Raw genomic sequence first — 26,257 nt, 5'->3', positions numbered from 1 at the left:
GTTAGGTCCATAGCATCCTGTTCAGATCAAAGTCCTTAAGCTTCACTTAACATTCATTAGTTCACTCTGCCTGTTCTTCATTTACCTCAGCAATCCCTTCAACAATTTAATGCATCCACTTGTTTCATTTACTATTCCGTTGCTATGTCATTTTTTCGCGTGTTGTTCTGGGAATTGTCTTAAATTACACTTAATTGGATGAAGTGGATGAGAATATTATGGGACAAAGAGAGGATGTGCCACTATGTACCCCCCTATTTTTTAACTATGAATGAATGCCACTACACCAATATATTAGTATGCATACGATTTTCTAAACAATGTGGACTTATTGCACATACATATGTATTTTATATATTTACAAAATGACAACAATTACAACTGTAATGGGTTGCTTGCCTCGAAAAAATCGATCAAGGTTTCAGTAAAAAAGTGTATCGTACAAAATCAAATGTCGCAGATACTTCACCGTCATCATCATTGAATAATAATGTTTATATTGGTGTCACATCGAGCTTACGGAACTCACATAATCACAGCAAGGGGAGAGAGCATAATCAATGTGAGTACATAAGAGAGAGATTAGAGTATATTCGTATTTTGGATTTTGAGTACCTTTATAACAGAATATAGTAAATTTTTTAGTTGAATATCTTTTTGGCTAGCTTAAAACTCAGACGACAAACATATATAAGATATTTTATTTAATTATTTCCGACTTAAAAAAACAAAGTTAAAAGTACCAGTCCGAATTAAGTGCTTACAAAATAATAGGATTCGATGATTTTAGCTTCAGAGCGTGTTATCCCACTCCTTTATCGAAGAAAACCTGTAGGATATGGCATATTTTCTTTTGCCGATGTCCATCTCTAACGTATGCCCAAACAACATACGACGCCTCTTTCACAGCTTCAATCGCTTAAGATCAGAAAGTTTACAGAAATTGTTAGCCCACAATTCCGGCCGTTTACGTAAACGCTCAAATAATAGTCTTTATTGACCCGTTGGAACGAATTCATGATGAAGAAAACCGCAAATATCGAAAAAAATGCAATTTCCGAAAACTTTCTGGTCTTAAAGTTGGTCACGTAGCTAGAGAGCATAATGACAACATTATGCCTACCGACGAACTAAACATATTTAGCAAATACGTTATGATTGTGATAAACGTAACTCATTGGTGGACCTTACCCGATAAGTATTGACCGCATTACTCGAGAGCTCAGTAACTCTGTAAAATATGAATATTTATTGAAAAAGTTATAAAATATTTTGAAACAGAAAACTTTTGGTCTTATTGTCTAAATTCAAGCCGGACCTCAAATTTTAAAATTTGCTTTCAAACTAGGAGAGCTTGTGTATATATTATATATCTATGGTATATGTGTTTAATGAAGAGAATAAACATTTTGGCTAAATGAACTATAAGCCTTCCCAGCGAACATCCCTGAACAAGCGCCACACACCATTTCACAAGCAACACTGATACATTCCAACATACCACAACAATACCATCCACACCCGAAAACACCACACACCAATACATACAACTTCACACAACTCACCGAGGGATACCAACACAATCTACCCAACCAACAAAAGGGATCGACGACGGGATACGGCCCCTTCTTTTCGATCGATCGCCGTCGCATGTGGATCAGCGGAGTCTTTTTCTGCGCCACCCCGGAACTCTACATCGTTTTTACACGTTTTTCAAATCATTTTCTAATTTCAAAGACTTTATAATAAAACTGCGGATTTGAAAATCCTTTATATACATTTTTCATATCATAATTATTCTTTTTATTCGGGAGCAAGTGAAAGTGAAAGTGGTGAGTGTTTTTTGTGCAACTTAGCAACAAGCTAAATACATTTGTTGCTTCTAATTTTGTTGTACTCTCCAAACTATTTAGTGAGAAAATTAACGGGCAGACAATATATTGTACGTTATATATTTTGAATTTTTCTCAACCATATTTTTCACCAATATCTTTAGTTTAAATGTTTTTAAACACGATTTGCATTCAACAAAAGCGCCACAGTTTTAACGATGGCAATATGACAAACAATTATCGCACTTGACATAACAATCAGCACTTTCTCTCGGGTGTCGAGCACTTGCTCTCTTTAATAATTGAGCCATACTCAACTCTACAAACTCACTAGCACAGGATGTCAGTTACAACTGTAAATGCCAAAATCGATCACACGACAAAGGGAACAAAAAAAGCAAAGGTAATTTGCATGTGGGTAATTGCAGACTACGATTAGAGAATCAGACAGCCAGACAGACCGGAAAGTAGCAATACACATACAGTTAAATAGAGCACGCAAGTGTAAATTATAGAATACATTTCATTGGATAAAGCAAAAGTATAGGTATATATACAAGCTGAGATTATTCTAACTTGCTCCTATTGGCTTTTGTGCGAATATGCCTGTTCAAATAATTAGAAAGAACTTTACTGTTAATTGGCTTGGAAGTTAGATTTCAGCAGCATTCTACTGCCAATGCAATCTGACGTATAAAAACAAAAGCTGCTAATATTCTAATATTCATGAAATTTTAAAAATGAAATTAGAAAATTATGTTAGGAAGAGGATACATGCATTTTTGATTACTTATTTTCAATATATTTCACTTAACTTCGACTTGTGTGATTTGAGCTTAAACTTTGCTCTACTCAAAACTTTCTGTACATTTCTTAAATGGTCCTTTTTTGATCATCATTTGATTTAATCTAGCAAAATATTGTGCGGGGTTTTGAAAGGATCAAATAATATCTTGCAGAATGTATTTACGAAAATGAAATCGGATTATGAAGAATACGACTACTATACGGATTTTATAAACAAGGAAATACTAATTGTAACTCGGTGACAACTGACAGCTTTGACTATTGCAGCACAACCGCACTTCCAAAATAATGCATCAGGCAATGAACAGTTAAGGCGCTTAGTCGTACTTGAACACTGACCGCCAGCCTTAAGCAATGAGTCACTATGCTCGTCGATTGGGTTTAAGCATATGTACCCGCTTCGTTGTTACACTTTATTTATTGATACTCTCTGGCATTTACTTAAACTTTCCACATTATTGCCAACAAACTTTTATATGTTAATCTTTGATATAAAGAATGAAAATTTCGGTTGCTCTGAATAAGAATAGCTTTTATAAATAAATATTTTTGTTGAATCGTGCTATAAAAAGAAACCGTAAAAACTTCTTGTCTGTGTGAGTAATCGAGGCACTTTTTATTTATTTTAATAAAATAAATGCTTAAGATACCGAAAACAGGGTTTGGATAATGCATCGGTACCATTCTTTGCCGGTTAAACCCTCTAGATATGCCTATTCGCTTGACATTTTGCCAAAAAATGATTGAAATGGCCGAAGAAGACAATAACTTGATAAATTGCCTGTTTATATCTGATGAGACCCATTTTGATCTAAACGGAAATGTAAACAAGCAAACCTCGACGTATGTATATGGAGTGAATCAAACCCAGAAATAATCTACGAGACGGAATTTCACCCAGAATGAGTCACTGTGTGGTACGCAGTTTTATCAAAGTGTATTGTGGGGCCATCCTTCTTTGAAGAAAACGGTGTTACGGTAACTGTCAAAGGACACCGTTGTTTAAAGTTGTTGAATGAGATTTTTACACAGAACTGCGGCAAAGACGTATCACTTTAAATAGAGTTTGGTTCCAGCTCCAACGAAAATTTTAAAACAAATTAATATCAAGAAACTCCACTTTCCGCTGGCCCCCAAGGTCATCTGACCTGACTGCACTAGACTTTTTTTATGGGTTAATGTCAAGCAAGAGGTGTGCAAAACAAAACAGGAGCATGGATGTCACTTTTGGTCCATAGTTTTTAAAAATAACTAACTATTTAAATAAGACAAAATTTTCAATACAATAAAAAATACAATAAAATTGTTGTTTGTAGCACGATTCGTGAGCCACCCTGTATAAAACTATGAGCTCAAGATCACGATTATTACATTATGTGCTTAAAAAACTAACTGGAATTTTTGTTTTTTGAAAATAATATTTATCCAATTCTCTATTTTAATGTTTTCGCCTTCAAAGTAGTCTCCATTTGATATTATGCACTAATGCCAGTGCTTCTTCCAAACGTCGAAATACTTCTAAAACTTAATCAACTTTTTTTTTGTTTCAGCTTTTCCATGTAAGTCCGTGATGACTTCCAATTTACTCTGTGGTACAAATTTAGCTGGGCAACTGGTTTCAACAGCAGTAAATTCATCTGGCGCCTTGTCATCTAATCATAATTCACGTCTTTATGTGGGTTGCTTGGTATATCTCACACAAGGATTGCACATATTGCTCAGGACGCACGAACGTTGGCAGGTGATTCGCTATTTAATATGTAGAGTGCAGTCACCAAAGTAGTTCCACATTGCCGCACCAGGATATCAAATAGGGACAACTTCCGATAATGTAACTCTTTAAGTATCTGGTAGATTGATTCAAGGAAGGTGATTGAGCAAGCTTGATCACGTCGCTGTACAGCTCAAAATGTACTTTATGCAGTCTAAACAGATGTAACAAAGGAAGAAGCATTTATAACACTATCTGAAAAAACACTTACTTTCCATTCGCGATTGGTCAGCACTTAAGTTCTTAATACAACTGTTACTTTGCGACGAATTCGTCTGAATTCAATCACAAGAAGATGAAGACAAACATTTCAGAATTGAAAAGCAGTAGTAGTTATTAAAAACCATTCGTTTTAAGAGGAATTAAAAGAGATATCTGCGAGGTCTCTTAAATTCTTAGAACGTGCTTTGGAACGGAATATTTAATTCATTTTATTTCCTACAGGAGTAGGCAAAGTGTTCGCTGAAATAAAATGTCAACTATAAATCATACAATGTGAGTTGTACAGCCAGAGCTTAGTTTAGAGCGCTTATTTATAATACAATAACTTGGTTAGTTTTAATTTTAAATCCAGACAAGCATTTTGAATAGAAAATATGTATTTATTTTTATACTGAATTGTTATTAGAAATAAAAATTGCAATAAAAAATTCAAAAATATTTGAGTTTCAATTAACTAGTAACTAGTAACAATTAATTAGAAATAAACCAAATTACACTAAGGTCTAACATTTAAAATCTGGCAGATTAACACCCAGAAAGAAATGTTAAAGACCTTATATAATTATATGTGGATATAGATGACCAGCGGGATGACCTGTGTCGATTTAGACATATCCGTCTGTCTGCCCATATCTCTGTCCATTCGGCAGCATTTAGCTGCCATTCAAACTGAACCATCAAAATCAAGTTCTTGTACAGCAAATCTTTTTATTTTTGAAGAGCGCAGCCGAAGTTAACATTTTTTCTTGTTTAGTTTACGTGTAAACATTGTTTGGAACTTATTTGCATGAATTACAGTTTATATAAATTCTTGCGATAAACACTCTTACTGGGTTTTTTTGCCCCACTGAGATTGCATGCCGAACATATTTACATCTTTGCTTTAAAGATGTCAAAGCTACACAGCATGAAAAGCTTACGAAATAATAGACATAAAAGTTAAACCTAAAAAGCTCGAGTAGCTTTCCAAATATTATATATTTAGTTATTTGCTTAATAAGTTATCCAAACAGAACTTTTAAAATAGAGTCCAATGGCAGTAAAACTATTTAAGTTGCCTTAGAACTTTTAACTTGTATCCGTTTTTGAATAACATTTTGTTTTATTTACCATGAACTTAGCTTACTTTATGAAAATGAAAGTAAAGCAACAAATAACAAGGAATTATGTTATCTTATGAAGATCAACAATTATTGAATCTAACTTGCAAGAAAAGTTGCAAAAATATCTATTTATCAAATTAGTTTCAGTTCTGTCGTATGCTCACATAACTGCGTTAGTCTTGGAATTGTTTCTCAAATGGAAATTATTTGATTTAATATGTAGAACAGTTCAACAATTGAAGGAAGCAACGATTGAAGGAGCGGCTCATTAAAATCGGTCATTGAAAAACGATTTAAGGATAAAAAAGCTTTACTTTAACTTTTTCGATAACCCTTCAAACGACCGGTGAAGCGGCTGTGTTATGTCGTGCATGAACTCATGCACTTTGGATAAAGTTCGAAGGGCGGGAATTTTATTTCAAAACAATTGCTGTGAAATAAAGAATTCGCCCACCAGGGGTGCCATAGACACCCGCAAACTTATTTTTAATCAAAATATTGCAATTTTAGCAAAGGAATAGAAGAAAAAACTCGTACTCAGTATATTAAGACTGTAATAGGCAAGGTCGGATGAAAAATAATAGAGTATTGATTTCCTATAGCGATTTTTAATATCAGAAAAATTCATGAATTTTAATTTAACCTAGCCTGTAGTTTACGTTTAAATTTTATATATCTTACTTCGACTGGAAGGAGTAAGATTAAAAAGAGTAAAAACTTTTTCAGAAAGATTTCCATCCTTGCCAAGGTACTTGACGGTATTCACATACTAACAATATTTAGCATAATAATGTAAACGCTTGTACTATTTCAGCCATGGTATAAGAACTCATTTGGCGTGAAAATGCACTATCACTTTTATTCACACGTTACATGCTAAACAATACATTTTTTACACCTTGAATAGGGTATATGAAGTTTGCACGATGTTTGGAACACCCAAAAGGAATAGTCAGATAACATATAAAGTATATACAAGTATATATATCTGTCTGTCCGTCCGTCCGTCTATCCGTGTGTCTTTGTGTAAACTAGTCCGTCAGTTTTTGAGACATCGATCTGAAAATTTTCACAATTCTTTTTTCCCAAAGAAACTGTTTATTTGTCGGAACCGCAGATATCAGACTTCTATGGCAAATAGCTGCCCTAGAAACAAAACGATGGGAATTAAGTGTTTGTATGGAGACCTTTTTTGTTTTACGAGATATCTTCAAAAAATTTGGCATGATCGCTTTTAACACAAGATTTTTTTCACTTCCTTATCCGTCGCTTTTGTTTCCAAATTGGTGCGTGGCTCACGTAAGTACATTTATGCTAAATGTTTAAGTACACGGAAATGGGTATAAATAGTTGTTAGCTGAGAGATGTGGTTGACTGAAAGGGCTTTGTTATGAAGCACTTGTGCTTAATTCGGAATTAGTATGGACGATATACAGGGTGACGAACGAATTGTAATACAAAAATCAACCGTAATAACTTTTAGTTTTTTTAATTCGTGACATTTTTTTATCAAAAATTATTCATCGTAAATGACCTCCATGCTAAGCCACGCATAGGCGAAACCTAATTTGAAAATTTTTCATTGCGACCTGAAGGATTCAGATTGCCTCAGTTAGATTCGGAGGAAGTCGGGATTGCCTCAATTATTATTTTAATGGAATGCTTCAATGCAGTAAAAAGAACTCTGGTGCAGCCAGGTCAGGTGACCTTGGGGGCCAGCGGAAAGTGAAATTTTTTGATATTTATTTCATTTTTTATTTATTTATTAAAAAGAGAAATATTTTAAAATATTTATTATACTTATTGGGTTGGCAACTAAGTAATTGCGGGTTTCACTCATAGATGGCTTCAGTTGAATTTTTAGGTTTGCTGGCGTAGTCCAAATGTAAAACACAAAATTTATTATTTGATAGTTGGCAGTTCAGCTGTCAATCAGTAAAAAAAAGTTTTTTGATCGGTTGCGTAGTTTTTGTTTGGCGTTCGTTGAAAAATGGAAGATCAAAAGGAACATTTTCGTCATATTTTGCGTTTTTATTTTCGCAAAGGGAAAAACGTATCGCAAGCTCTCAAAAAGTTATGTGTGTCAAAATTGGTTTGCCAAACTTCGTTCTGGTGATTTTTTACTCAAAGATGAAACGCTGTGGTTGTCCAGTTGAAGTTGATGACGACCTAATCAAAGCAGTAATCGATTCGTAACGTCACAGTACAACACGTGAGATTGCAGAGAAGCTTCAGGTATCATTTACATGCATTGAAAATCACTTAAAACTATGTTCAAAAACTCGATACATGGGTTCCTTACGAACTGAAAGAAACGCATTTAACGCAACGCATTAACAGCTGCGATTTGCTAAAGAAACGTAATGAAAAGTATCCATTTTCAAAACGAATGATAACTGGCGATGAAAAATGGGTTGTTTACAACAATATCGAGCGGAAAAGATCGTGGAGCAGGCAGGTCAAATAACATCAAAAGCTGGTATTCATCAAAAGAAGGTTTTGTTATCAGTTTGGTGGGATTATAACGGAATTATTTACTTTGAACTCTTACCACCCAACCGAACGATCAATTCTGTTGTCTACATTGAACAAGTAACGAAATTAAACAATGCAGTTGAAGAAAAGCGGCCCGAATTGATAAATCGAAAAGGTGTTGTATTCCATCATGACAATGCAAGGTCACACACATCTTTGGTCACTCGACAAAAATTATTGGAGCTTGGTTGGGTTGTTTTGCCACATCTACCATATAGTCCTGACCTTGCACCATCGGATTACTTTTTGTTTCGATCTTTACAAAACTCCTTGAATGGTAAAAATTTCAATAATGATGATGATGTCAAATCGTACTTGATTCAGTTTTTTGCTAATAAAAACCAGAAGTTTTATGAACGTGGGTTTATGATGCTGCCTGAAAGATGGCAAAAGGTGATTGATCAAAATGGGCAATACATTAGAGAATAAAGTTATTTACAATAGTTCCATTAAAAAATTATCTTGATTTAAAAAAAAAAATCCGTAATTACTTAGTTGTCAACCCAATATTTATATATATAATATAAAGCACTGGCTGCTAGGGCAGTCGGCAGAATTTAAATTTACAAATTAAAATATTCCAATTATATTACTTAGGTCTAAGGCAAATTTAAGATCATTTTGTTCTATATTTATTTGTATAATATATTAGATATTTAATTTGCAGATTTGAAAGTTTTTTACAAAACGATTAATGTTATTAGTCATCTGTTGTGATTTGTTGGTGCCAAATATCGAGATTGTGTGTTGTTGTAAGAGTGGGCAGCTATCGAGGATATGAGGTATTGTAAAGTCTTCCGAACCACAAGAAGTACATATGGGTTTGTTTGCACCATTCAAGAGGTGTCCATGTGTATCCAATCCTAATGCGCATGAATATTTTTCTTTTTATAATAGCCTTAACAGCAGATGCTTCAGAATTTACGTTTTCTCTAGAGCGCCTAGTAGTTGGATAAACTTGCTGAAATATTACTGAAATATTTCGGTTAGAAATTTGGTCGTTGGCTTAACATTATAATATTTAGAGACGAAAAAGGATGTGATTATAGTAAAGTGATCGATAGTGAGAAGGTCATCGATTGTATGAGATGAGAGTTTGGGTGCTAAGGTGAATGAGGCAAAGATAATGTCGGGATGTGTAAAGGTACTACATGTAAAGAAGTGAGTTGCTTTACCGTCGTTTTTCACGATGAGATCATTTGAAAGGCCTATATCTTCCATAATTTCGCCTCTCTTGTTCACTGTCGGTGATCCTCACAGTGGACCCCATATGATATAGAATAAGAGATCATTGCGTGGGTTTGAGAGTCATCGATAGATGCTGTTGTTGTACTTGTTATATTTCCTTTGGCGTAATTGTTTTCGTTTATTTATTTTCTTATGTTCCGTTATAGTTTGTGGTAACTTTGTTGGGTATAAAGGTGCTTAAATGAGATAAGCTACCCCTACATATACACATCACTCTACTCGGATAAAACTGAAACACACCACACCGCACTCAACATTTGAGAACACTACGCATGATGACAGCACCACACTCAACCTCTCCTCATTCGCTAACACACATTCGCTTATCGTCTACGGGCCTGAGCGCCACCTCACCTCTTTCAATTATACCACGTCGTTCAACATTGCCCCGGACTTTAGCTACTGCGAATTCCATTCGGACAGTTACTCGATCATTCTATATTTAACAATTTATAATTACCTGCTTATTTAAATAATACCTGATTGTTTTAATCTTTCTCACGAAATAAGTGACATTCATTTAACTAATTAAAGCGATTCTAAGTGACGTGAATATCATATTCAAAAGAAAAACACATTTTTTGTAGAAAAATCCTTTTAATTGTTAGTAGTATTTTTTGTAATACCAGCGAATATAGCGGAGTTTTCATTGAGAAAAGGAGTAAACTGAACTTTTTGTATTTTTATTGCTTCTCGCATGGAGCACTTTTTGTCTGTTTTGATGGTTATTATACCCTGAACAGGGTGTATTGAGTATGCCAAAGTAACACCCAGAAAGAAACGTCGGAGACCCTATATATCTCCCTTCCGCTTTTTTGCTCTTCAATCAATGCTTTATAAAAAGTGTTAAAAGTGTGGCAACTTCATAATACCTTCCTCGTGGAAGTCCCCCTCCTTATTTGCGAAGAATTCGGACAGCCACTTTTCACAAGCCTCTTTTGAGTTCAACTTCACACCACCAAGGGCATTCGCCATGGACAGGAACAGGTGGTAATCACTTGGCGCTACGTCCGGGCTATATGGTGGATGCGATAAAACCTCCCATCCGAGCTCCCGTAGCTTCTGACGAGTCATCAACGAAGTGTGTGGTCTGGCGTTGTCCTGGTGGAACACTACACCCTTCCTGTTGGCCAATTCTGGACGCTTCTGGTCGATCGCCTGCTTCAAGCGGTCCAGTTGTTCGCAGTAGATGGTAGAATTAAGCGTCTGGCAATATGGGAGCAGCTCATAGTGGATGATTCCCTTCCAATCCCACCAAACACACAGCAAAACCTTCCTGGCCGTCAATCCCGGCTTGGCCACTGTTTGGGACGATTAACCGGCCTTCGACCACGACCGTTTTCGCTTGATATTGTCGTATGTGGTCCATTTTTCGTCGCCAGTCACCATCCGCTTCAAGAATGGGACGAGTTCGTTCCGTTTCAGCAGCATATCGCAGGCGTTGATTCGGTCCAGAAGGTTTTTTTGCGTCAAATTATGCGGCACCCAAACATCAAACTTTTTTTTGTATCCAGCCTTCTGCAGATGGTTCAAAATGGTTTGGTGACTAACTCCCATCTCCTGGGCGATGTCACGAGATGCCATATGCCGGTCTAACTCGATGTATTCCATGATTTGATCGGTATTTGTCGTCACAGGTCTTCCGCCGGCTGACTTATCCCTGGTGTCGTTTTCACCGGCTCTGAATCGTCGAAACCATTCCTCCGCGATTCGAAGTGATAGAGTACCATCCCCCAAAACACCATTAATCTCACGGAACGTTTCTCTAGCGGATTTGCCTTTAACGAAGGAAAACTTTAAAATAGCGCGAATTTCGGCGTTAGTGAACTCCATGCTTACACGTCTATAACTGTTGAACGCAATATCCAAACTAATCATGCATAGCGTTGTTTTGTAGGTTATGTCAAGACCTTTCAAATTATGTATAGTGTTGCCAGATACGAGCTCTGTAGCGCTTTGTACATAGCCGCGAAATTCAAAAGACAAAGAAGCGGAAGGGAGATATTTGAGAACCTTGTATATATCCATAAATGATTGGCATGATGAGCTGAGTTGATTAAGCTATGTCCGTTTGTCTGTCCGTCTGTTTGTATATACACAATCTAGTCCCACAGTTTTTATGCTATCGATATGAAATTTTGCACCTGTCTATTTCTCACTAAGAAGTTGTTCATTTGTCGTAACGGCCGATGTCGGAAAACTATAGCATATTCCTGCGATATTAACTGAACGATCGGAGTAAAGTGCTTGCATGGAAAACTTTTTTAGTTGAAGAGGTTTCTTCACGAAATTAGGCACGGTGTTGTTTATGTATTCTCTGCAGAAATTGTTCAGATCAGATCAATATATCATATACCATACAAACTCAATGATCGGAATCAAGTTCTTGTAAGGAGCCTTTGTATTTGTGAGGGGTATTATAGCTTTGGTGCAACCGAAGTTAACGTTTTTTCTTGTTATTTCTTTTGTTTGTATAAATTTGGGACATGTTTTATCAGATAATGAGTGATTACGTAAACAATTATAGCAAAAGGAACGATTTCAAGGAGTGGGTTGGTAAGGGGGGAGAGCGCAAATTTCGCAAACAGGCGCTTTAGTACATCGTTTGTTGTATGAAAAAAAGTTGGCAGCTCTTGCACCTCACGGGGTTAGGATAGTATGGCCTTACATTAGTTGTGTATCAAGCCACTTAAATTTTTTTTTAGGTATATGATGTTTATCAAAGGTAAGGGGAAAAACTCCACTAGATACTGGCTTTTGGTTTATAAATTTATAGAATTTGAAAATTGATACTTCATTCAAATGTTCAATGATTTCATCATCTGGAATTTCATTAATACATGGTGCATAAATTGTGCATTTTGGGTAGTTAAGGTTATGGTGGAGTTTTATTTCTACATCGCATTTGTCATGTAATGTTTTTGTTATTATGAATTTTTGAGCTTCGTTGTTGTTTTTTTTATCAGTAATAATAGTTTTCCGTCTCTTAGTTTAGATACATTAATTATTTCACTGCTAATGTTGTTTAATGCTTTGGGCACAGCAAAACACGAATTTTTGTTTATAGATTTTTGAAAATTCTTTGCCCTTAGCACTAAATAAAGAGAGTGTCCTGGGGCATATCTCTTAAAGTTCACTGTACTATAATACAAACACAATTTAACACGTGCTTCAAACAAAACTTTTTGAAGTAAACGCACTCACGAAAAAGAAGGTGTGATGGAATATCAAAACTCACCAATAGCACAAAACACAACCGTTCGCTTTGAGTATCAGCCGATGACTGTGACTATAATTTCTTTTAAAATTTTTGTTGGAGCTCCGCAATAACCACTCTGACTATGTGTGCAATTGCCCCATTTTGCTGGAACCAAACGCCATTGAAAATTATACGTTGTCTGCGCAGGGTTAAAAAACTCATTCAACAACTTTAAACAACGATGTCCATTGACAGTTACCGTAACACCGTTTTCTTCAAAGAAATACCCCACAATACAATTTGATAAAACTGCGCACCACACAGTGACTCGTTATGGGTGAAGTTCCGTCTCGTGGATTATTTCTGGATTTGATGCACTCCATATACGCCAATTTTGCTTGTTTACATTTCCGTTTAGATCAAAATGGGCCTCATCAGACATAAATAGGTAATATATCACTTTATTGTCTTTTTCGGCCATTTCAATTATTTTTTGGCAAAATTGCGGGCGAATAGGTTTAACCGGCTTATTATTTGAACTTTGTATGGATTCAGAATATCATTATGAATTGTTTGTTGTAATAAGCGTCTACTAACTCCAAGTTGCGCCGATAAGTTGTGAGTGGAAACTCTTGTATTTGCCAGAATTGACGATGCAACAGCCGCGATAGTTTCTTGAACACGAACATACGGATATCGATGGTATCTTCTTCTTGCAATAGTTCCACATTGGTCAAACATGTTTACAAACCTCATAACCGCCAAAATCTCATCTGAATTCCCTTTGGACGGAAAGGACGGATTGCAAAGAATTGTACTGATGCACTATCCAAACCCTCTTTTCTGTATCCCAAACATCCATTATTAAAAAATCTAAATGATAAGCTGCCAAATAAAAAAGAAGACAAGTCGATTACTCGCACAGAAAAAATTTGTTTACGGTTTGTTTTTGTAGCACGATTCATAAGCTACCCTGTATATATATGTAGATGTAATTTCACAAGCAAATGAAGTTAAAATACAGGGGTGGTTTGATAATAATGTAGTATTTTAAAAACTACCTTCAGTTAATCTTATTTGAAATTATCGCCATAATTATAATACTTGAATTTCTTTTAGTCAATGTCAGACTGTCCCTTTAACAAACCTAGAGGAGGTTTGATATACAATAATCATATTTTAGGCTATCAAAGTTTATAGTTAGAAGAGTATATTGATTTACCTGGTTTGTACGTGAATTTCAAATCACTATGGCTGATACATTGAGGACATGGTACAAACAGCTGAGGCCATAAGAAAGAATTTTCATACCCTGACGAAAACATCAAAAAATCATATGAACCACGGTAAGTGTATCCAGCTAAAATGGAAATCTATATTAAAGTCAGTTATGAACTGGCAGAAATTGGATTGAGCAGATTTAGAAGTTAATGAGACACGGTCCTTTATATATATATATATATTATAAACTTCACTTTCTCAAAAAATTGCTAATAATCCTAGCCTTTCTTTGTCAAGTTTGTAGGTATAAACCAACCAAACTGAAAAAAAAGAACCTGTATCTCTGTCCTACATTTTGTGTTTTTCAAGGTACAATTCAAAAGTTCCAGGACTTTTTAAACAACGCGGCTTCTAGTGGCGCCATCTGTCTGAAATTGTTAAGCCTCAATTGTGTATTCTTCAGTGTTGTCGTATAAAATTTATGTAACAGCTGACTTGTATAACAGCTGAGATATCGCGCTACATGTGACATTACATTTGTAATGTCGGTCGGAAAATGAGCATCGAACAAAGAGCCAACATTAAGTTTTGTTTTAAACTTGGTAAAACTTTTACCAAAACTCATAAAATTATGAAACAAGTTTATGGCGATGATTGTCTATCCCGTAGCCGTATTCCCGAGTGGTTTAAACGTTTTCAAAGTGGTCGTGAGAACATAAATGAGAAATGAGTCGAAACCCAAAAAATCGCGCCTGGAGAAGTCAAAAGTGAAGACAATGCTGATTTGCTTTTATGATTACAAGGGTATTGTCTACAAAGAATTTGTTCCACCCAGCCAAAACGTTAATGCGGTATTCTACCTTGGAGTTTTAAAGCGTTTGGTAGTACTTATTCGTCGCATTCGGCCCGAATATCGCGAAGATGGAAGTTAGCGTTTGTTGCACGATAATGTGCCGTCTCATCGATCGACGCATGTGGCCGATTATTTGACCAAAAATCAAATTTTAACAATCAACCACTCCCCGTATTTACCTGATATGGCCCCATGCGACTTCTACCCTTTCAGAAAACTACATTTGGCCATGAAAGGAAACTGCAATGCTGACGTTGATGACATCCAAAAGGCGATGACCGCCATCCTCAAGGCTATACCGGCAAATGACCTAAAAAAGTCATTCGATAACCTTCTTGAACGTGAAAAACGTTGTATTCAGGCGGAAAGAGATTTGTATTTTAAAGGCGACCAATAAATTATAAAAAAAAAAAAAAAAAATAATATTCGTTTTTTAATAAAAGTCCTGAAACTTTTGAATTGCTCCTTGTATTTTTCCATCCAATATATTTTACGTATTACCTTGTTTTGGTGACATCTATACCTTTTCACTGCCGGTTGCTTCAATCCAAATTGTTTACACTTGCATATTATTAAATAACTTTACTCATATGAATACATATATGCGTGTTTATGTGTTTCGCAAGTATATTTTAGAAATGTATTGCTGTTTGTATTGTTTGTTGATACCACTGTTTTAGCCAATTGCCTTGTATGTTTGTAAACAATTTGTTAACAATTTCATTTGGACCAGTAAATAACCGCTCACGTTCGTAGAAACTTAAATTTATTGTACCATATACTTGTATATATACGCAATATAAGGATGCAGAAATATACCGTATTTACATTTAAGTAACAGTTTTCTTTTCTACATGTGGTGTTGACAACAGACAACAGAACAAGCGTTTTGATTTATAAATCTTTTTATCAGAGGGGACTCAGGCACAGTCAGAGAAGACACTTGATGAAGGTAAAAATAAGCTCGATTCCTACCATATGAACAACTGGCTTCAGTCAGGAAGGTTCTAAATAAAATTTGAATTCATTAAAATTAACCATTCAGTCGTATATTGTCGAGTATAAGTACCTACGCGAGTATGTCTATGCCCAACAACGTTTGTGGTTTTATGAATAAACTTTATATTTTAACATATGAATATACGTGCCATAGTTTCTTCACGTAAATGTATGGTTAAAGGGATTTTTAAATGTTGCAACGAAAAAAAAAATATAAATATTCATGCAACTTGCTACTTTTGTGCGCATATGTGCACTTCGACACCACACAGTAGGCTTGCCACTATCTGCTGGTTGCCTTGCAAATAAGATTGTTGTTGTGTTCCAATTTCTCAACCAGCCAGTTTTGCTGGCACGTTGTTTTCGTTTTTGTTGCTATTTTAAAATGATTTCAATGCTTTGTTAGTGTCGTTTTGCGTTGCAGTAAATCAACCATTGTAATTGTACTCATACTTTTGCCATGTACTGTATGTTTTACCTTGAGGTGCTTCAACGTCAGTGTTTTATGCTCAAAGTTTATGTAGAAAATGTATTCTATTTTCGGTGATTACATAATAAAAATTTTTTACATATTCGTCCTTTGTTGTTGAGTGTTAAAAATTATAAGTCGTGTTGTCCCATGCGTGCCGAAATTTATTTTAAAACTTAGAGTTTGCTTGAGTAACGGCTATTGCATAGTTTCTATCGTGGGCTCTGAGTGCGGCGACCGAATCAAAAAACTCCGTAACGGAAATAAACCTAACATGATCACAAAGTATGCGCAAAATGTTTGCATACTTTTAAGCGCTTTCTCGCTTATCTCAAGCGGAACAAATCTATTTAAGAGCAGGGTGATTCAAAAATAATAAAATCTTGGCTGGCGATTTCAACATCAACTTTGCTGATATAAAATCAGAGCGGTTAACAAATTTTCTTTCGGAAATATTGGATTTTAAATTGAATAATGATCGACTAGAATTCACAACAAAATACGGAACCACCATTGACGCGATATTTTCCAAAATTTGGAGGATATCAGTCTCAAACTTATGTTTCTTATTTCAGTTACCATAAGCCTATAGTTTCAATGATAAAAGCTCCTGAATAACCTACATGTATTGTAGGATAATAAAAATATTTTAAACAATATTAACTTCTCATTTATTCAGTAAAAAAATACTTTTGTTTCTTATCGGTCGCCACGCTCAAAAAGTGTAACTTCAAATAATATAAAAGAAAAAACTTGAATTAATATCAAAGAAACAAAATAATGCATAAAAAATAAATAAATAATTACAATTGCATAATGTGATAAAAAATGCTATGCAATAGCTTTACTGCGGCAATCTTCGAGTGCCACACGTATTTTTTATTATTAATATTATTGGATACTTGTGTGAACCCATATTGATACCCTGAACGTACATACATACAAGTATATTATGTTTGCCAAGGAGTTTGTAATACCCAGAAGATACAACATGCCGATTAGTTAAGGATAGCATAGGTATAATGGTTAACTGATAACATTTCTTTTTATGTATGACGTAGTCGAAGTTAAATTTTTAAGGTTGCAGCAAGTCATGTGTCTGTAGAAATATGCAAGCGTATGTAAAGTTTATCCGCTTGAGCTGAGTGTGATGCAAAACTTTTGCTACCAAAAATTATCCTAGAAAACTTCCAACTTACAAACAACACAAGTAAAAATGTGGCACGAATTTGTAGAAGCATAACATATTTATTGCTTACTGGTGTGATGTAAGCTTGTGGTCCGGCGTCACCAAGTTGCAAGTGAAAATATTAAATGAATAAGAGTTTATTTTAGCTTTTGTAGTTTCAACGCTTGAGATTCTGCTTGCGTGTATTGTGGAAATATTCAGCTGGAGTAGTCACTCTTATTATTATGTTCGAATTTTGATATTATTCTGCCTTAGTGTATTAGTGTTTTGGGCATCATTTATACCTCTCCGGAAAAATATACTCTTTTATAAATATATGTCTTACTATAATAGCTGCAGTATCATCGTTTTTACAGTTTCTATTTCCCTCTCTAAGACTTCCCTCACTCTAGGCGCTATTATCGCTAAACGGTTCTCCACCTTCTTACACTCTTTACCTACTCTATAAGTAGTATTATTGTAGTAGTATTCATCTTGTGGGGAGAATTTTGTTGATTTTTGTGGTGTTGACAACTTAGTTTGATTGGTTGGTTGCTCAACTTGTTTTTGCTTGTTTTGGCTTTTCTTGTCTCGGTCAGTTCCAGGTGCTTTAGTTAATTTTCATTGTTATGAGTTTGTTTCTCATTTCTCTTGCTGTTGTGTGAAGTGTTGCAGTTTTTGTTATTACTTAGGTAATTTTGCTTCAAACAACCCAACCGCAATTAATTTAGTTAACACTTAACTGGAAGCTACTTACTTAAGTTGTTATAATTTGTAATTATTGCTCACCCATTCATCAGGCTTAATTTATAGAATTATTATTTATATTTCTGTGGAAACCTAATTATGTAATAACTGATTTTGATATGATTTTTAAATACTTTATAGCCGTAGCTAGTATCTAACTAAGTAGTAGCATCTAACTAAATACTTTTATTATTTGACCATACTCAAAGTCAACGTTAATTTGGGAGAACTTCTGCACACAATCTGCTCAATTGTAGATAGTAGCCGAACAGTTTCGGCGCTTGCGAAATTTTGATGCTAATTTTCGAACGTTTTTGCAACAATATATACATACTCGTATAAGCCTTGATCAGTTTATACAACTATCTACTCTATCTGTTGATGTTGTTACTCAGAAGCAAACAACTAGGTAATCGAAAGATTTATTGTTATTTTGAAGCTTTTTCTTTTACTTATTAATTTTCTTGAGTAGAGATTCATTCGATCGCCACAGCTTTGTGACAAAATTTTACATATACTCGCATTGCTTCAACTATTAGTCCTCTACTCTCAAAATAGTCAAATATTAGTATAAGATCCATAATTTTTATAAAATTCTATTAATTACAGCTACATCTATATCGTATAATAAGTCTTAAATATCGAAAGTTAATACTAAACTTCTCCATTGTTACCGAATTCCATTATGATTAGTACCTCATTTCTTGATTTCCAGAAGCGTCTATTAATAGGGATGACGTGACCGATAAGAAAACAATTTTTTTTCTTTTATTGAATAAATGAGAAGTTAATATTGTTTAATCTTAGATTAGATATAGGTTTATGCTAACTGAAATAAGAAACATAAGTTTGAGACTAATATCCTCTAAACATCTGGAAAATACCGCGTCAATGGTGGCCCCATATTTTGTTGTGGATTTTTGTGGCTTCTTATTCATTTTTAAATTAAACATTTGATGTTCATGTCGAAATGTCTAGCCAAAATAAGTGGAAACTTATTACCATTGATAATTCGACTGAAATACCTAATTTCAATTGTATTGTTCATTTCAAACAAGATAATGTTCCAAAAGTTGGGGTAGCTATTTACCAAAATAATAATAATGTTACTAATATTATATTATGACCCCGAATATTGAGTAATTTTTTTATTTTTATTTATTAAATAAAATTAAATTACATTAAATTCCATATTTTTATATGCCATTAAAAAAATTGTAGCTTAAATATTTTTATTTTAGAAAAACCCTGCTCTTCAATTGATTTGTTCCGCTTGAGATATGCGAGAATACGAATAAAAGTATGAAAACATTTTACGCATACTTTGCGATCGTATTAGGTTTATTTCCATTACGGAATATCTTGATTTGGTCGACGCTCAAAGCCCGCAATATAAGCTAATGCAGTAGTTAAAAAAAAAAACCAGAACCCATTCTACCAAATTTAAGTGTTTTATTTTATTTTATCAATATGTCGTTCTTGTTGATAGACCTTGTACGTACGCGAAGTAGTATCGCTGTTTTTGAACAATCGATCTTAAATTGTGCCTACTTTCTTTTCTCCTGAAGAAGCTACTCATTTGTCGAAAACACTGATAACGGACCACTAGGTTATACAGCTACCATACAAGGTGACTGATCAAAATGAAGCTCTTGTAAGGTAGACTTTATAATTTTATAAGTTACATTCACGAAATTTGGTACAGATTATTGTCCAAGCCTATGCTATAATCTACAATTTATGTCTGTAAGTAAAAAAAAATTTTAGAAAAGTAAGAAAAATGATGCTAAGTACTATACATTTTCACTCAAAATAAACACAATTAACACAAATGAAATAAAAATTGAATTAAATCGAAAACATCTAGTTTTAAGTAGTTGTGCGGATAAATAAATTTTTAATCAAAATTCAAAGCTTTTAATTAACTTGAATTGCTTGAAGCGTGGGAGTGTTCGACATGCAGTCTAACCGGAAACCAACACCTACCCATTTACATGATCTGCATGTGAGCATACGCATATTTATTTCAATATTGGTTTTTACAGTAACAATTGTGAGTGTATATGTAAGAGTGATTGTTTTAAGCAATTTCCCAAAAACATATCTACGTACGCCTGTATGTGCTTGCAAAACTGTTTCAGGCCCTATTTAACTCAATTATACATATCTACAAAATCATATCTAGCAACAAGCAATACTCCTCGGAATTCCACCGCTAAATCCACAATAAATTTTACTATGAAAAGACAGCAATAATACCCCTAACCCCTTCAAACTTGTTTGCTTACCGATTGCTGCTTGCACTCTCCTGCGTAAGAGCGGAGAGGTAAGCTCTGCTGCCAATGCATTTGCCAATATTTAAATGTCAACACCAAACGACCAAGTTTGCATATGGCTGCAGTTTTGTTGCCAGTGTTAGTCTCTACGTAGGGGTGCTTTGGCACAAATATTTAAGTTCGAACAACTTCAATTTGAACTGCTTGCCTTACATTTCAGGCAGTTTGCAAAAGTGATACTTGTTTCCGATACGGCAATTTAAGTTCAGCACCAACTGCAAATACTTCAACAAATATATTTAGTACATGGTATTATGCATTCTACTATTCATAGTTTATCTAAACACTTCATTTATGTAATTAAATGTTGCAAACACATGAATACCGTTGTAGTCTTCGTCATGCTGTATGGGTTACATTGTGAAATTTGTGAAATACTAAGCAGAAGACCTCTCGAATGCAACCGATTTCGGAAATATCGCAGATAAGGAGCAATAACTTTTTGATGGAACGCGAATAATAATTCAAAATGTCGTGAGTCTCAGTGCGATTTACTCTAACTCAAACTTTCTTTTTGCAATCAATCAATAATACACTTATAAGCATATATAAAAGGTATAAGGCAGAATTTTGCATCAGAAGGTACGTTAATGTTTTTGTTTCTAGTCTACGGGCACGTTTGCGAACTTTCTTACAGACAATCCAATCTAAATGTAGCAGGCTATGCTAAAAGACAGAATTTGACAAAAAAAATGTTGCTTTCGATCTTAGCCTATTGTCCCCGAAACACTTACTTTTTCAATTTCAACAGTAAGTCGTGGAGAATTCTAAAGATTTTTACATAAAAATCTGGCTCAAAGTCTTCAAAGTTTACCTATTCAATAGGGTCTAGATCTAGATCTTTCCTGTCTTATTAATAAAGATATCCATAATTTAAATAAACTATGATATCTTGGAGTCTAAAGGACCGTGAAGACGGCAGGACCTTTAGCGTTACCAAGGATGCACCGCGCGAAGGTATCATTAAGATATCAATTGGCTTCATGCTTTCTAGCACTGCGGCTGCGAAATCCTTTTGGCATAGAGTAGAACGCCGGAGATCTACTGAACTACTTGTGTTTAGCAAAGTTTATCTTGCCGCAATCGTAGAAGTTCTTACTGAAAACTGTTCAGTAGGCATTAATTCGGTAAGGCTAAATATCTTGTCGGATGATGGTTGTCAAAGTTGCATGGAGGAGGGTGAGGTGAAAATAACAAAGTACTTCCTTCTCCATTTTCCAGTCTTTGCAAGACTGACACTGAAACATTTCTGTAGTCTTATTTTCGGCGAACCAGAAGACATAGCCGAAACTGACATTAGCCTTCGCCACAAATTTATGATAAGCTCAAAGCGCTTTCTCAATTTGTAAAGGTTTATGAATTATTATATAGGAGTTTTTAGGTACCACAACGTACCGGCGGCTTAAGCTATCCAAGCCAATCCCTCTTAAAATCGACCTCTTAATCTAACCTAACCTATGATACCTATGTGCAATGAATTATACATGAGTAGCAACAGAAAAAATATTGAACATCTCTCTAAATCTAACCTCCATATCCGAAGAAATTTATAACTACTTGTCTACTTTTCGTTCCGCAGTCGGTTTGTTCGCTGGAGAACAATAATTTAAATACATAGCGTTGAAACTCCATCTTTACAAAATTTTGAAATGAGCAAAACTTGAACAAAACTCTTCAATAACAAATGGAGAAATATGACTCAAATAACAAATTGGAAGAATTATATTATATTTCTTATAAATATAGCTGATTGTATTTTGCCATATTTAGAGTGCGTTGAGCCATCTCTGTCTATAAATATGTTTTAATCTTTGTCACAGTCATATGTAAAAGCCTTTTGAAATTGTTAGAGAGAAGAAGAAAACTATTTTATCGGATGAAGATGTAATATAAGACCTTATTTTTAAAAAAATTTATATACAAATTTAAAGGTAAAGCTAGGAACTGTAAAGGTATACAGTTTAGATTACCTAGCTTATGTCTTCAACTAAGTAGGCCTATAAATTTACACATTTTCGCATATTCATATTTGGCTGCAAGTACTTTTACGATAATCCGACTATACTTGTACAACGTCGGAACAGTCTGTTCGTATTCGATATAAAATTAGTCTCTTGCACTCAATTTATTTAATTCTTGATATCCTATTAACTGTGAACTACACACAGATAATACGACACATACATATAGTAATACACTGATATAGTATGGGTCGTACATCTGAAGTGATTTCACTAATATTCATATATTTTTGCTTATCTCCTACTTAACCAATTATAAACATACCTACGAGTATACGAAAATTGTAAGTATTTATTTGTGCAGGTGGCCTTCCTCTATATAGCTATCTACATAGCAATATTCCAAAGTAGCAACATGAAGACTTTATCTTCACACTGTAGGTATAAATATATGCATACGTATATCGGAGTGAAACAGCTGAGGAAACAAAGAAACCGCCCTTTCGTCCGGTTTGACATTTTATCATTCATATATAGTTATTTCTATTTCGCTCTAAGGCAAACATGCATATACTTGTACTTATCCCTTCATTTTAACACTACAACTTGCAATGATAATTACAGACCCGCAACCAACGATTCTTAAATCAAAATGAGGAACATTATAGACACATTGTCTTTCGTAATGACTGCTGTTGCGGCTCCATTTAGTGTCTTTTTTTCAAGAGCTAGTGGCATTGGTTTACCTTGTCTTAAATCAGCTGTGAATTTGTCAAAAGAAGGTTATTCATATACACAAAATTCGCGGAACCGATAATGTTGTCGTGTGAAATTTTTAAACTTTACATTTTCTAGATATACATATTTCACTGGTATACTGAAGAATGTTTAAAGTAAGTAAAGGGAAATATACAGCTGGACGGGCAACAACATTTATAGAACAAAATTAAATCTTTCTAACAAACATGTTCCCCATAAATTTCAAGATTATGAGAAACATTCTAAAGAGATATATTACATAATATTATATTTGTATACAAGTATACGGGACTTGACAAAGATATGAGATTTTGAGATATACCTAAATTTCAAATATCGATATTACAGACTAACATGGGGTAAAGAAAAATTTTGTTAATTTATATATAGAATTTATTGCTACGTAAATAATAATATATAATATAATATTTTTACTTTTTTCGGTTTTTTGATATATATTTCACTACCAAAGGATAAGAAGAACCATTTATGCAGAACAACTGCGCGTTGAACATACATGTTTAGGCATTACTTTAGTTTAATATATTATACATAAGTTGGAGAAAATTATGGAATAATGAATCTACTGTAGAGATTTTATGGCTTTGTGAATTGGACTGTTACTAAGTGAGCCTGTTAGATGACGCAAAATTACTTGGTCTAAAGTAAGTGTTTAGTAGAGTAGAGTGCACAATTGCTGCCGGCATTGAGCAGCAACATAAGCTTGCAGAGTTTTTATTGCTGTAGTATTTATTATTGTTTGCATATATTATGCCGCGTATACACTCAGTAATGAAATACTTAACTCAAGCTGACAAATTGCATTTACACCAGCGCCGTATTTATTCGTACTAAAGACCCGCATATCAAGGAAATCTTACTGTACGTTCCCGTGTTAGATATATATACTGCCTTCCTTATACTACATATACACACTTGCTTGGGTAGAATGAAGCGCACTCCACAATCTAACATCGCACTCCAACGCGCTTCAATCCAGAAAGTACTTGTCAAATTTTTGCTGCAAATTTGTCTACAATAATTACTTTGTCTTTGTAAATTCCGGGCAACTCAACCTTTGCGCTTAATAGACAATCAAATAGTTTACTACTTGTTTTGCAACCAACGGTGAATTTGAAATCATATTCAATACAAATCGTAGTGAGCTCAAACATCAGAAGCAGCTATAGGCGGATTCTATTTGCAATCATGAGTTGTTAAATACATGCACCTCTCTTATCTTTAGTTGTCATCATGGTTGTTGGGCCGTCATCGGCATTCCACTGCATTATTGCAGTCATTAGTGCACTGTACATATCTGCTAATGCAAACTAATTTTGAGAGATATTATTTAATTGATACAATTTTTGGTGGCAGAAAGCATATTTTAAGAAGAAATTTGGAAACTGTATTAATTATAATTATTCGCTCTGTTCGACCACTCAAATTGTTAAACTAATTTAATAATATCAACGTTTATATACCAATATATATTTAGTTTCGACAGCTGTTGACTTATGAGATACCATATGCATCTCCACTGGAAAAGTTAAAATAGCTAATACATTTTCAAAGGAAGTTGTAGTACTAGTAGTAGAAATTTCCGAACGGGATATACAAAATCTACTAGCAACCGCGGGATAAGAAAAAAAAAAGAGGGGAGTGCCATGGTAAAGCTATTGCATAGCATTTTTTACCAACTTATGCAATTGTAATTATTTATTTATTTTATATGTATTATTTTTTTTCTTTGATATTAATGCAAGTTTTTTCTTTGATATTAATTCAAGTTACACTTTTTCAGCATGGTGACCGATAAGAAAAAATGTTTTTTTTTTATTGTATAAATGCAAAGTTAATATTGTTTAAAATAGTTTTATGATCTTACAATACATGTAGGTTATTTCAGTATGAGAGTGCTTCAAAATTAGCGTTTTTTATAACATTTTTCATTGTAGCCAGATCGGAAAATAAATTAAAATACCCAACAAAATTATTAAAATTAAATCTTATTATACATCCGTTAAACATATGCAGAGACTATTTAAACCCGTTTTTGTGATTTTGTAATATATTAAAACAATTGATTTTTGAACTTTCAATACTTAATAAAAAGAAAAAATGTAATACTCTCAATTAGTAAATGTGTTTTATTATTTTGAATTGAAATTACTAAGCATGGCATCACAAAAGATTACATCACATACATTTCAATTTCGCGTTTTCTTTTATTTTCATTGTTTTCCAATTTTTGTTAGTGATCTTCAATAGCAGCAACAAATCTCCCTGTTCACATATTTTTCTGTAGGATTTCAATCTGGCCGTCTCTCTTTTTCCAATTGCTAATCGTCAGACCTTCTGAACTTTGACAGTTGAATGAGTTCAGAAGGTTGCAATTCCAGTGAGAGATGGGTTGGACATACCTTTATCTTTGATTGAAACTATAGGTTTATAAGAAATAAGAAAAATAAGTGTGAGACTTGACATTCTCCATATTTTTGGAAAATATGCGTCAATGGTGGTTACATATTTTTTTGTCGTTTTCCGAAAGAAGAGTTGTCAGCGGCTCCCATAATTTATTAGCGAAGTTGAGGTTGAAATTTATTACCATTTATAATCCGATGAAATATCTAATTTCAATTTATTATTTAATTTAAACGCGATACCGTTCCAAAAGGTGGGGTAGCTATTTACCAAAATAATAATAATGTTACTAATATTATGACTCCGAATATTGAATAATTTATTTTTATTAATTAAATTTTTATTAAAATCCATATTATTATTTGCCATTACAAAAATTGTAGCTTAAATATTATTATTTTAGAAAAACCCTGCTCTTCAATTGATTTGTTCCGCTTGAGATATGCGAATATATACCTAAAAGTTAGTACAGTACAACTAACAATAACAACCCAAATAGTTATTTACTAGTAAACAACCAGCATCTCAATAGTATGAGCAGCGATAAGCATAGCTATGTAAGCAACTGGAACAATAGCCTCAGAGTCACTTTATCATTATCGA

The 26,257-nt window shown here is 34.1% G+C and overlaps 1 protein-coding gene across 1 annotated transcript in view; it reads left to right on the top strand.

The window, feature by feature from the left end:
• The window catches only part of LOC106614848 (uncharacterized), a 41,862-nt gene extending 36,865 nt beyond the window's left edge, over positions 1-4,997 (top strand). Inside the window, exon 10 of the mRNA XM_036371050.2 lies at positions 4,190-4,997. Coding sequence (XP_036226943.2) covers positions 4,190-4,422 — 233 coding nt within the window. The 3' untranslated portion in view covers positions 4,423-4,997. The remainder of the gene's footprint in view (positions 1-4,189) is intronic.
• The last annotated feature ends 21,260 nt before the right edge of the window (positions 4,998-26,257 follow it).

The sequence above is a fragment of the Bactrocera oleae genome, chromosome 3, assembly GCF_042242935.1.
Source record: "Bactrocera oleae isolate idBacOlea1 chromosome 3, idBacOlea1, whole genome shotgun sequence".
Taxonomy (NCBI): domain Eukaryota; kingdom Metazoa; phylum Arthropoda; class Insecta; order Diptera; family Tephritidae; genus Bactrocera; species Bactrocera oleae.
This window is presented reverse-complemented; position numbering and strand designations above follow the sequence as displayed.